At 47.6% G+C, this 12,231-nt stretch overlaps 1 protein-coding gene across 8 annotated transcripts in view; it reads left to right on the top strand.

The window, feature by feature from the left end:
- Clec16a (C-type lectin domain containing 16A) overlaps nt 1–12,231 on the top strand; it is a 188,686-nt gene that overhangs the window by 133,480 nt on the left and 42,975 nt on the right. For all 8 annotated transcript variants that reach the window (XM_051168138.1, XM_051168139.1, XM_051168137.1 and 5 more), the window contains 3 exons: nt 2,695–2,846; nt 5,503–5,707; nt 8,395–8,559. In XM_051168138.1, coding sequence (XP_051024095.1) covers nt 2,695–2,846; nt 5,503–5,707; nt 8,395–8,559 — 522 coding nt within the window. The remainder of the gene's footprint in view (nt 1–2,694; nt 2,847–5,502; nt 5,708–8,394; nt 8,560–12,231) is intronic.

Genomic DNA, 12,231 nt, shown 5'->3' with positions numbered 1-12,231 from the left:
GTGGTATAAGGAAGGAGGAAGGAGACCAGAAAAGAAAATGCAAGGGTTGGGTTTGTTGTGGTGTGGTTTGGTTTGGTTTGGTTTGGGTTTTTGTTTGGTTTTGGACGGAATTTGTTTTCATTTTCTCTGGTTTGGTTTGGCTTTTCAAGACTGGGTTTCTCTGTGTAGCCCTGGCCGTCCTAGACTCACTTTGTAGACCAGGCTGGCCTTGAAGTCATAAATGTACCTGCCTGTGCCTCCTGAGTGCCAGGATTAAAGGCATTGCCACAATGCCTGGCTTTGTTCACATTTTTAAGAGTAAAAGATTCCCATTGAGAAAATATTTTAAATATTGAGTAAAGGAAATAAATACCATCTACTATAAAATAAGATACCTCTAAGAATAAGTAAGAGAGCTTCCATTCCTGATAACTAAAAAGATAAGAGAGCCATGCAACACAGAATTAAAAATCTAAAGTCAAGAGGACTGGGGAGATGGTAAAGTGTTTGCCTTGCACCCATGAGAATTTCAATTTAATCCCCTGGGTGTGGGTGGTATGTACTTACAACCCCAGCTCTGAGGAGGCAGAGACTGATGGATCCCTGGAGCTCACTGGCTAGCCAGTCTAGCTTTATTCTTGAACGTCGGGTCCCAGGGAGAGACCTGACTCCAAAAACAAGGTGTGCTTCCAAGCTTGACCCTGGCATCCATGTGCATCTGCACCCAAACCTACACATGCACACAGATGCACACCTCCAAAAAAAATCAGAGTCAGATATAAACCAGACCCAGCGGCTCATGCTTTGATCCCAGCACGAGGGAGACAGGATGGCCACCTTGGATTGGAGGACAGCCTAACTACATAATGAGTTTGAGGGGGACCTAGAATACATGTGAGACCCAGTCTAAAAGTTATGTATCCCTGACCGGAAAGCTGGGATGAAAAAGGAGATAACAAGGAAGCACAAGTCTAGGCGAGTGCACCAATTTGGTCTCGCATTTGCTTCAGGGACTGTGACTGTCCCAGGTGCCATGTGCCAAAGAGGAGATGGAAGCTAGAAGCATACATCCCATTTAAAACAAAGCAAAACAAAAACCAGGGGGAATATTCTGGAAATAGTCAGAGATCAGGGTTTCAGGCAACTTATCTCAAAGAGCCAACTGAAACTGCCCCATTCCTGTGGTGGCCTAACGGGAAGATTTCTCTCTCCTCAGGCCAATTGGAAAGTGGAAAATGGTGTGTACAGGGTAGAGTGTCCCTTAGACACTGCACAAGTCCACGTCTGTGGCCATTTGTGTTTGGAACTAGACTGTAACTCCTTTGTTACCTTTCCCTTTGCAAGTAGATTTATAATTCTTAATAGAGATATTTTTCTCACATTTCAAAATCGTGAAACTAAATGTTCTACCCTCTCTTTCATTTAAATTTATAATGTTTCCCACTGTCATAGTTTATACATATCACCCCCCAGGACTGGTAAGGAAACCCAAAACTAGATAGAGCCTCACACATACTAGGCAAGTGCTCTACCACTGCACTGCAGCCCTTCCTGGGCTCACGTGAGCACCGTGTGCGCATGTGTGCTAGCCGGAGGCAAGCACTACTCTATCACTACGTTACATCTCCAGGCTCAATATGATTTTTCACCGTAGTTTTTTGTTGTTGTTTTTCAAAAGCACATCTTAAATACTTCCTCATTTAAAAGTAATTTCAAGCAATAGAATGCTACGTGTAATAAAAACATGACCAGGCATGGTAACCCATGCCTTTAATCTCAGCAGCACTTGGGAGGCAGAAGCAAGGCTGATGGATCTCTGTGAGTTTGAGGCTAGCCTGGTCTACAAAGTAAGATCCAGGTTAACCATGGCTAAATAGTGAGATCTTGTCTCAAAAAATAGGGTCTGACAAGAAGATGACTGAGTTGGTAAAAGCACTTGCTGCCAAGCCTGAGGACCTGTCGTCAGTTCTTAGAGCCTACATAGTACTGCTCAAGTGACTTCGGAGTCACTGGGGCAGGTGATAAATAAAACCAGTTTGGGTATAACTTTCAGGTAGGAGAAGGGGCCTGGTGTGTGCTCAGGAGCTCTGTGTGTAATTATTTCCAACTGAATACCTTCCTAGCAGCTGTTGTTTTCTGTACCAGATATCCTGAGATAAGGGACCTTCTTCCCATTTCACAGGCAGAAAGCCGTGGTTCACAGGGGTCAAGTGCCTGGCCCAGGGTCACACTCCACCTAGTTCAGAGCTGGCCTCTAAGGACTTGTGGTGCTGTTATAGGGAGTAGGAGATCTTGTTTCCTGTCTTCACATAAGCAAAAACCATCCTCATTTCTGTAAACTACCTTTGGTCCAAAAGAAACACTGGGATGCTCCTGGGCTTGGTGCTAGGTGGCGATGGTTCTAGTGCTGGGGATAGAACCCAGGACCTCATGCATTCCGGGTCTTCTTCCCCTGAGCTACACCCCAACCCCGTTGTTAGTTATTTTCAAACTACAGCTTGTGTACAGTACCTAATGAATCATTCGCTTTGTATCAGTGCCAATAAGGATTGCTTTTGAGAACATACAGAATCTGAGGCTTAAAGAGGTACAGACACTCTCCCAGCAGAACTGGCTAGCGAGGCACTCAGACCCAGTTCTGTACGGCACTGGGCCCCTCAACAGACATCTGGGTAGCTGAGCTAGGCCTCATTCTGCCCTCTGATCTGCTCCTAGATAACAGCGACTTGATTGCATGCACAGTCATCACCAAGGACGGCGGCATGGTCCAGCGCTTCCTGGCAGTGGATATTTACCAGATGAGCCTGGTGGAGCCTGATGTGTCCAGACTTGGCTGGGGAGTGGTCAAGTTTGCAGGCCTTCTGCAGGTGAGAGTCTATTTTCTCACTTTACACAGTGCATGCCAAAGTGTCAGCTTTGTCCTCACTTCTGATGACACAAGAAGCATGTGCACACACGGTGAACACCGCACAGACCCTTTACCAAAACTGTGATCGTAACACCTCTCCTCCCCACAGGAGATAGATAGCCATTGCCAGGCTGGGCCTTCCAGCTCTGCCTCACTGCCACGTACAAGCACCACGTGCACTTTTTTTAAAAACTGTGTATCTTGCCAAATGTCTGTCAAACTTGGCAGGGAAGGAACACATGGTGGTACAGGCCTAAAATCTCAGCACTCATACAGGGAAATCAGGATGATGAGATCCACAAACGCAAAGACAAACTGGTCAGGTAATAAATTGCAGACCAGTCAGGTAGGTGCACGGAGCCAGTGGGGTGGGAGTGCGGACAGAGTCGGGGGCTGTAGCTTGGTTGATACGGAGTGCTTGCCGAGCATGCACGAGGCCCTGTACTCACTCCACCCTGAGCGCCACATGCAGCTGGGTAGATTCATACGTGCCTCCAACCTTGGAGGAGGTGGAAGCAAGATTATCAGAAAAGTCAGCTTTGGCTGCCTAAGGAATCTGAGGCTAGCCTGAGCTACATGAGACCCTGTCTCAAGAAACAAAACAGGCTAGGTATGGTGGTGCACACCTTTAATCCTAGTATTTGGGAAGCAGAAATAAGCAGACTCTCTGAGTCTAAGGCCAATCTAGTCTACATAGCAAGTCCCAGTTTAGCCAAGGCTACATAGAGAGACTTTGCCTCAAAAACAAACAGAACTTTAGAAAGAAATATGTCTGCCATAAACATGCATAGACTCTTTTTTATGTATTCCCTAAACTGTTATTTACATAGCATGTATGCGGTATGACGTCTTATGTATCGTCTAGGATGGTTTAGAGTCTACAGGAAGATATGGTCGGTTATATGCAGACACTGTGCCGTTTAAAGTAAGGGAGTTGACCATCTGCGGATTTTGGTTCCCAGCGGGTAGGAAAGTGTCGAAGGGTTAACTGCACGTGTATTTTAGGGTGTGTGTGTGTGTATGTGTAGATTTTTATGCTGTCACATTGCCATATTGTAGACTTGCCTTTTCTCCTAGCCTGTCTTGGGGTGTACCTAGCCATTTTAGCACACACATGCCTGCTGGGGTTCTTTTAACTGCTGTGTAGCTATAGCAGGGCATTCTTGGCCAAAGCTCTGTTGACAATCCGCAACTTTCCAAGCATGCTACTGCAGTGCGGTGCTCCACTTCCTCATACTCCTGGGCAGGATTTCCCTAGGCAGATAACCAAGAATTGGAATTTGGCTATTTTAAGAGGTCATAGTGTCTGCCAGCTTCCTGTAGCACCATTGTTGCTGGAGGAGTTCGGGAGAATTCAATCCTTAGTCCCTGAAGCTAGGCAAGCTCTCTACAGCATCTGTCTATGGGATTACAGGGCTGTATGTGCGATGGGTGACTAACACTAACGTCCAGCTGCAGAGGGGATGAAACAAAGAGCTCATAGAGCGCATAGCAGTTTTCCACTCCATATCTCTACTGTACCCTGCCCCTGAATTCTCAGTGAACCTGTCTCAGCCTGGGGCTCCCCCTACTGTCCCTTCTGCTTCCCGGGAGGACCTTGCTCAAGCTGGTTTGACCCCTCCTCACCGCAGCACTCATCAGCCATGTTGTGTGCTCTCCATGGGAAGCAGCTGGACATGAAGCCGCTGCTCTGCTCTCCTCTCTTTCCAGACCCTCCTGTCACTCAGTGAAGCTGTAGGAGGATCTTTTTGCCCCTAAAGGGACTGCATGTAAAACACCGCCCAGTAGGTGATCTGTGTACCCTGTTAGCAAGTCTTGCAGTCCTTTCTTTAGAACCTAAGGTCAGGACAGTGTTTTTCTCTCTCAGGATTAATGTGTGTCGTCTGTCAGACAATGAAAGCCACATAGCTCCACCACCACCACCACCACCACCTTTTTTGGTTCTCTTCCAATAACTACTATTTGTCAGACTGTCAATATGCACCTAGCTCCCTGCTTTAAATTCATAATAGCCCACCTTACCTGCTGCCGCCCTTTAGTGCAAGCATTCATTCCAAAGATCGAGAGCCAAACTGCTACAAAGAACAGCACCCTTCCTTCTGAGCCTTCTTCAGTGCTTCCCACTTCTGCAGCTTGGCTGGCCTTTCAGTCCATCTTCTGTCTGGTATGCTTTTATCTCGTGTGCCCTTGAACTCTTGTGGGCAGCAGACTCGGCACAGAACCCATCCCGAGGCTTTATGTGGAACCAGTCCTTACACACTCACTGCTTCTCAGTGTCTTTTCTCCCTTTCACATGCAGCTTGCCTGAAGTCTCTGCCAAGTGGTCCTGGTAGCTCTCTCTCAGGGCCTGTCCTCAAAGATACACCAAAGGACACCAACATTGCTCCATTCTCATGGTGTGTCTGACGTGACATGGTGGTGGCAATGGTGTCCCTGGAAGAGGCTGAGTGTGCCTCTTTAATCACTAGGCATCCCAAGTCCTCATGGAAAGAAGTACCAGCCTTGACGTCCAGCATCACTGATCCCTCACCTGCCAGGCCTGGACTGTCTGCACCCACAGCCTCCACCTATCCTGGGCCTGATGAACATTTTGCCTTTGCCTTCTCACTGTGCAGGACATGCAGGTGACGGGAGTAGAGGATGACAGCCGTGCCCTGAACATCACCATCCACAAGCCTGCTTCCAGCCCACACTCTAAGCCCTTCCCCATCCTGCAGGCCACCTTCGTGTTCTCGGATCATATCCGCTGCATCATCGCCAAGCAGCGCCTGGCGAAGGGCCGCATCCAGGCCCGGCGCATGAAGATGCAGAGAATAGGCGGTAAGTGACCTAAGGAGCAGGGCCTCAGCCCCCAAGGCTCTCGCCAGCTGCTCACGTTGACCTAGAGAAGTCTCAGGGTTCCTGTGGACGAGGACATGAGTGGGTCAGGATTCACTGTGCTCCAATGAGTGGGACTTGCCCGCTTCCCAGGTATTTGGAATTGAGGAATTTTCTAGGGCTGTAATGCAAGAGAAGGAGCCCTCCCTAATAGACAAGGGCTAAAACCAGGTGGTTGGCAGGAGCCGCTGTCCTCACTCTTCGTTTTCGTGTGCAGTCACAAAGTATTTCAGCTACCCTCTGCCATCTTAGGTGTCCAGACAACTCTTGGGTTAGGAGGGCCTTGTCTGCCCATTGTACAAAGGAAAACACTGTGCATTTATAGTCATAACAGAGAACACGTGTGCAGAGCTTTCTACTCAGATGTTTTGTTTCAGCTCTGGAGCCCAGGGCCTCACACATGCTAGACAAGGCCTGCCCCTGAGCTGCCGCAGCCTAGCAGAATTTTCTTTGCCCTTCTTTCTGCTCCATTATCATCTCTGGGTGCTGGTGTTTCTTCATTGCATGAAGTAGAAGTCAAGGCATCATCCTGGGGCAGGGCGGGTGGGCCAGTCCAAACCTCACCTTCAAGACTCCAAAGCCAGAGCTGTGGCTGAGTTGGTAGAATGGTTGCCTAGCATGTACAAAGCCCTGGCCCTGATCCTCCACACCATATCAAACCAGTTTAGTGACACATGCCTATAATCTCAGCAGTCGGGAGGTAGAGGCAGAGGGCCTACAAGTTAAAGGTCATTGTCCACTATATAGTGAGTTCAGTACCAGCCCAGACTACATGAGATCCTGTCTCACAAAATTAATTAATTAATTCATCTCAGTCCCCAACAGTCCCTTTATTGTGGCTGCCAAGAGGATGTCCAGCCCACTGTGAAGAGGGGCCTTCTCTCAAGAAACAAAGGAAAAATAAGCTCTGGGTGCACTTCATTATGGTGCTGTGTGTGCCTCTGTGATATGCACCTGACCCAGTCCCCCTCCTTATTTCTCAGCTGAAACGTGCCCTGCAGGCTCGTTACAGGAGTATTTTGTAATGTGTAAAGTGTAAATCATTCAGGCCTTTCTTTCAAGATTTATTTCCGGACTTTCCCCTGTAATGCAAAGCAGTTTCTCACAGCTGGCATGAAGGCCAGATATTTCATTTGAAAATCAAAGATTGCACTATAAAGTGGCTGCTAGCATGAATGCCTTGGATATTTCTTAAATTGATTTTGAAAAGCCACTCCGAGCTACTATATCATGAGAGTTGTTTAAGGGAAGACGACAGCTATGGCATGTAAACACACACTCATAAATACAAACATGTACATACATGTGCTTTCTTGTACACATATTCTTGTGAGCATTTATAGTTGAGATTCCACCACCAAGATATTAAAAATCTGGGACCAGGGCTGGGACAATAACTCAGTCAGTAAGCTGGTTCCTGCACAACCATGAGGTTTTGAGTTTAGAGTCCCCAGCATCTGTGTTAAAGCAAGGTTTGGCAGCATGCAGCTGTAACCCCAGCCCTTGACATGAAGACAGCGAACCTCTAGGACTCATTGTCTAGCTAGTGTACCCTAACTGGTGAGCTTGAGGTTGAACAAGAGACCCCATGTCAAAGGGTAAGATAAAGGGCCTGCAAGATGGTTGAGGAAGTAAAGATGGTTGCTGCCAAGAGTAATGGCCTGAGCTCAATCCCTAGAACCTATCTGGTGGACACAGAGAACCGACTCTGGCAAGTTGTCCTCTGACCCCCACATATGTGCCATGCCACAGAAGGGTGCCTGTGTAGTACACATGCATACACACAGATACACACAATAGACGTGGGATACCTTTAAAGTTGGATAGCGTTTGAGGAAAGTGCCCTGCATTGACCTGACCTCCATGTGTACACACGCACACACACACACACACACACACACACACACACACACACACACTTTGAAACAATCTGTATCTGTATTGAACCTACGTAGACTTTTTCCATATGCTTATTCCCTAAACAATATAGGCAAGAACTCCTTTCATAGTACTTTGATCATATGAAATATAAGTCATCTAGAGGACAGGATATGTGTGTGTGTATACATACATACATACATACATACATACATACATACATACATACACACACACACACACACACACACACACACACACACACACACCCTGTGTAAGGGACTTAACTACAGATTTTGGTATCTTTGGGGAGGAGTCCTGCAGATACTGAAAGATTGTTCATTTGTGTATCTTGTCTGTCTGTCTGTCCATGTATGCATGTGCACAAACTTTGGGGGGCATAATCCTGGAGCTTTGCTTGCTCTAGGATTTGAAACCACTTGTGAAGCCAAGCCTTTGGGAAAGGTCTTTCATACAGATTTCAAGGTGCACGTTGGCCCAACATTTGTTCTATTCAACGAGCCTAGAACCCTAACTTCTTGGCCTGGTGCCCTTACTTCAAGTTGTATTTTGAACTTCTTTAGGGCCTTTGGCATCCCGGCCAATCTCCACCTCAAGGCTGTCTATTTGGATTCCCCCAAGGGTCACACTATCAAGACAGGCAGCACTCAAGCCCATCGCCCAAGTCATATCAAGTTGCCTGTCCCCTGTTCCACATGCTAAGAACAAACTGTGGTGCTGTTTGATTATAGCCCTTCTGGACCTCCCAATCCAGCCAACAACTGAAGTCCTGGGCTTTGGACTTGGCTCCGCCTCCTCCCAGCACCTGCCTTTCCGATTCTATGACCAGTGCCGCAGAGGCAGCAGTGACCCCACCGTGCAGCGCTCTGTGTTTGCATCCGTAGACAAGGTGCCAGGTAAGCGGATCTCCTGCGTGGGGCTCGGGTGCCTTTCTGTTGGGCCTGCAGGAGGCTTTCCTCTCAGAATTCAGGCTGTTGGAAGCCCCAGCTTCATAGAACACATGCGCACACACCCAAAGTTCAGTCTTGGCTTTCCCTTCTTTGTTCCGTCACTTGGGTTTGGTTTTCCAGACATTTCTTAGGTTTGTGAAGACACTTCTCAGAATTGGGACTAAAAAGTTTCTTGGAAATTTCTTGGAAATACTTGACTGATTAGTAATGAGGGCTGCGGGAGAGAGATTTCTTCCTTCATGTGAGATGACTAGGAGATAGTGTGTGTGGTTCCTGGTACCCTGACAAAGGATGACATGTGAGGAAGTCCCAGTGCCCACAGGCCTTCGGCTTCTTCCGTCTGGGAGCAGCACTTCCAGTCCTCCTGCCCTCCCCAAAAAGGGAAACTTGAGTGGAACGTTCAAAGGCCGAAAGAGCTGTTCTCCTTCCTGCTTTGACCCAAGTCATCCATAAGCAGCAGATCCCACGGGTGGGGGTGGGGCACAAAAGATTCTCTTCTCTTGATCATAAAACTTAGCAAACTAGCCTGGCTCTCCTCTGCTCTTAACAGGGCTCAAACTTGAATTGCAAGTATTATGAGATATTCTCAAAAATGATTATTGGTTTTGGACCAACAGAAAGCCATGACAACTTGCCTACATTCAACACCTTGTCTACCTGTGATTTAATCTACTTTCACCCATGATTTATTTATTTCATGTATACCATAAGTATTTAATTTTGATAAGATGTAAAGTCCCTTTTGCTTCAGAAGTAACATGTGAAGAGTTTCTTGCATGTCCTTCCAAAAATGCTTGTTTGTATGTCATATATATGTCTTTGATGTATCACATGTAGAGTTATATACCATATATGTGATTCTACATGTGGTTCCCCCATCCCACTCTTGATACCTTCCTTGAAAATCTATCACATATAAAACGTCAAAAACATAGCTATCTGTGAATGGTAACTCTGTTTTGAAAAAAAGAAATTTTGACTTTACAGTTTTGAGCTCTTACTGCCTGGCACAGTAGCACACAGTCAGGCCGGCTGGTGCTTCCTCGCTAGTCTGTTTAAGGAGTAGCCTTCCTATGGCCTCCAGAAGCTCTTTGGTCACCTTGGAGAGAAGAATACAAAGAGAAAGGGTGTCTTACTGTTTGTGGGCTCCAGGGCACACCTGGAAAACTAATGCTGTGACCAGAGTCCTGCCCTGCCTCAGGGCCTTTGCACTGGCTGCTTTATCTAGGTCTTGGATGGCTGCCTCCCAAGGATGGCCCAAGCCCACCTCCAAAGGCCTTTTGTGATCACTCTGCTGACCACACTGCCCTGGTTTATTTTCCCCATGAGATTCAGTTTCTTACCTGGCTGACATACTGGTGTGTCTGTGTATGACTTCTTTTCCCCATGGAGACTGTCACTATGTGATGCTGTTTTAGTCACCACTCTACTTCAGTGCCAGCAGTGGCTTCGCTTGGTATTTGATAAGTGAAGTGTCAGCCTGCACTTGCTCCTGGCAGCCTTGGAGCAGGTCCCCTCCAAAGTTGTCTTCTTTGCCTGAACACTAAGAAGACAAGCATATCCTATCTAAGACCCCAGGCATCTGGGGCCTTAGTCTGCCGAGAGAGCAAAAGGACCAGGACCCAAATCTTCAGCAGCACTGCCACCTAACTCTGTTGCCCAAGTGACCTGTGTCTCTCAAGCAGGGAGACCTTGTCAAAAGTTTAGAGTAGCTGTTGGTTACAGAACATGCCCCCCCCCCCCACATTCCACTGCCTTCCTCAGCTTAGCCAGAGTAAGGAGAGCCAGGTGGAGACCATTGGCTTCCTCTCTGCAGCATTCACAGCCACCTTCTGGGGCCTCCGGGTGCCGTGTATGACGCTTGCCGCCTTCTGAAATGATACCTCAGGCTGTAGACTAAGGAGAGTCTCACCAATTCAAAGGGTAGAAACCAACTCCAGCCTGTGTGTAGGTGACTCTCAGGGTTCACTTAACTGCGGGAGACATCTTTCCTTTCTGTCTGTGTCCCAGGTGATGCACAGGCCAGTGTGACTCTAAATTTGATTATATTTGATGAAAGTATGCCTCACAGTTCCTGGGGGGAAATAGCAAGGTGAGCCAGGGCTGAGGGGTTAGTGGCTAGCAGCTCTCAAGTGTTCTTTTGTCCATTTGGCTAAGAAGTTACAAATTCTGTGTCTCTTGTGCTCTGTATTGATGGCTCTTGTCAATACAATCAATACAGTGGTCAGCTTTCTGGGGCAGAGTTGGGTCACATGGTCAGGGAAGGAATGACAGTGGTAGCCAGCATGTGGGCAGCAGATGCTTAAGGTGTGCCCCAAGCCTTCATGGTAGTAGCTGCTTCCAGAATTTGCCATGGCCAATAGGATAGGCACAGCACACCCTTGGACTGACGTTTTTGCTAACTCCAGGTGAAGATCCCAGAGCAGCTCCTGTCAGCAGCATTTTCTTCTTCTGACTAAGTTCTGTTCCTTGCATGAATATTCCACAGTTTGCTAATTCGCTCTCCCACTGTTTTAACTAGGAACCTTTACGTGTAGGTTTTAGCTTCAAAGCATCTGCCTAGCAGTGGCCAAATGGTCAGTTAATATTTTGAGAACTACCAAACCATTTTCTTCAGTCTTACCAACCCTTACCTTTACCTGAAATTGCTGTTTATTTTCCTGTTTGCACCATGGTCTTGCACTGAAATGGGAGGTGCTTAGAAGGGACCTGTTTCTCTAGGCAGTGCTTAGGGGACAGGTCAGGCAGCAGGGGAAGGCCAGGGAGTGGGTGTGTGCTGTCTCACCATCAATCAAGCCTGCTCAGGTCTGGCTCTGCACCAGTTGGTTGTGGTTCAGGAGCCAGCATGAGTTGAACCTGGTGCTGTTAGGACCATGCTCTGCTTTCCTCCCTTCCTGCCCCAGCTTCTGGCCAGGTAAGGAGTTGGATGCATTGGGGCAGACATCTGAATATCAGAGGAGGGGTTGGTGAGGTAGCTCAGTTGGTAAAGTGATGGCTACATAAGCAGTGAAGACCTGAAGGCAGTGTTGAGGGAGTGGGACAGGCTCACCACCTGGCCACCCTAGTGTGCTAGGTAAGTCAGCAAGCCTGATTAAGTCACATGCCCTGAGCACCTGAGGTGCTGAGCCAAGTTTCTTTTAATCCCTAGTCTCAAAGCCAGTGAGAGTTCATGTCACAGAAAAACTAAGATGGATGGTTCTCCCACCTCCATAGGCACGCACATAGGAATATACACTTGCGCACACATAAATCCTGAGGATCTGGGCAGGGCTGCTGGCCTAGGTGCTATCAAGACAAACAACCCAGCCTTATCAGCTGCCTGACCCAGAACACTTAATAGTTAGGTTCTCGGAAAAGCCTGCCATTCCAGGGTACCGTTGGCATCAGAGTAACTCATGAGGAATGTAAGGGTGACAAGCTGGAAGGTGTGAGTGCCAGAGGCCTGCCGCTGAGTTCCAGAAAAGAAAAGTTAGCAAGCCTGGGGACAATATGTGAGGTGTCAGTGTCCTTGATGGGAGTTTCCAGAAAGCATGGATTTGGAGTTTGTATTTCTTGTTTCTGATTATAAAACACAGCCAGCTCTCTCCAGCTCCCCAAGACAAAATACTGTTTCTAGAG

This window comes from Acomys russatus, chromosome 25, assembly GCF_903995435.1.
Source record: "Acomys russatus chromosome 25, mAcoRus1.1, whole genome shotgun sequence".
In the NCBI taxonomy this organism is placed as follows: Eukaryota; Metazoa; Chordata; class Mammalia; order Rodentia; family Muridae; genus Acomys; species Acomys russatus.
Note: the sequence above shows the minus strand (reverse complement) of the source record. Positions and strands in the feature narration are given on the sequence as shown.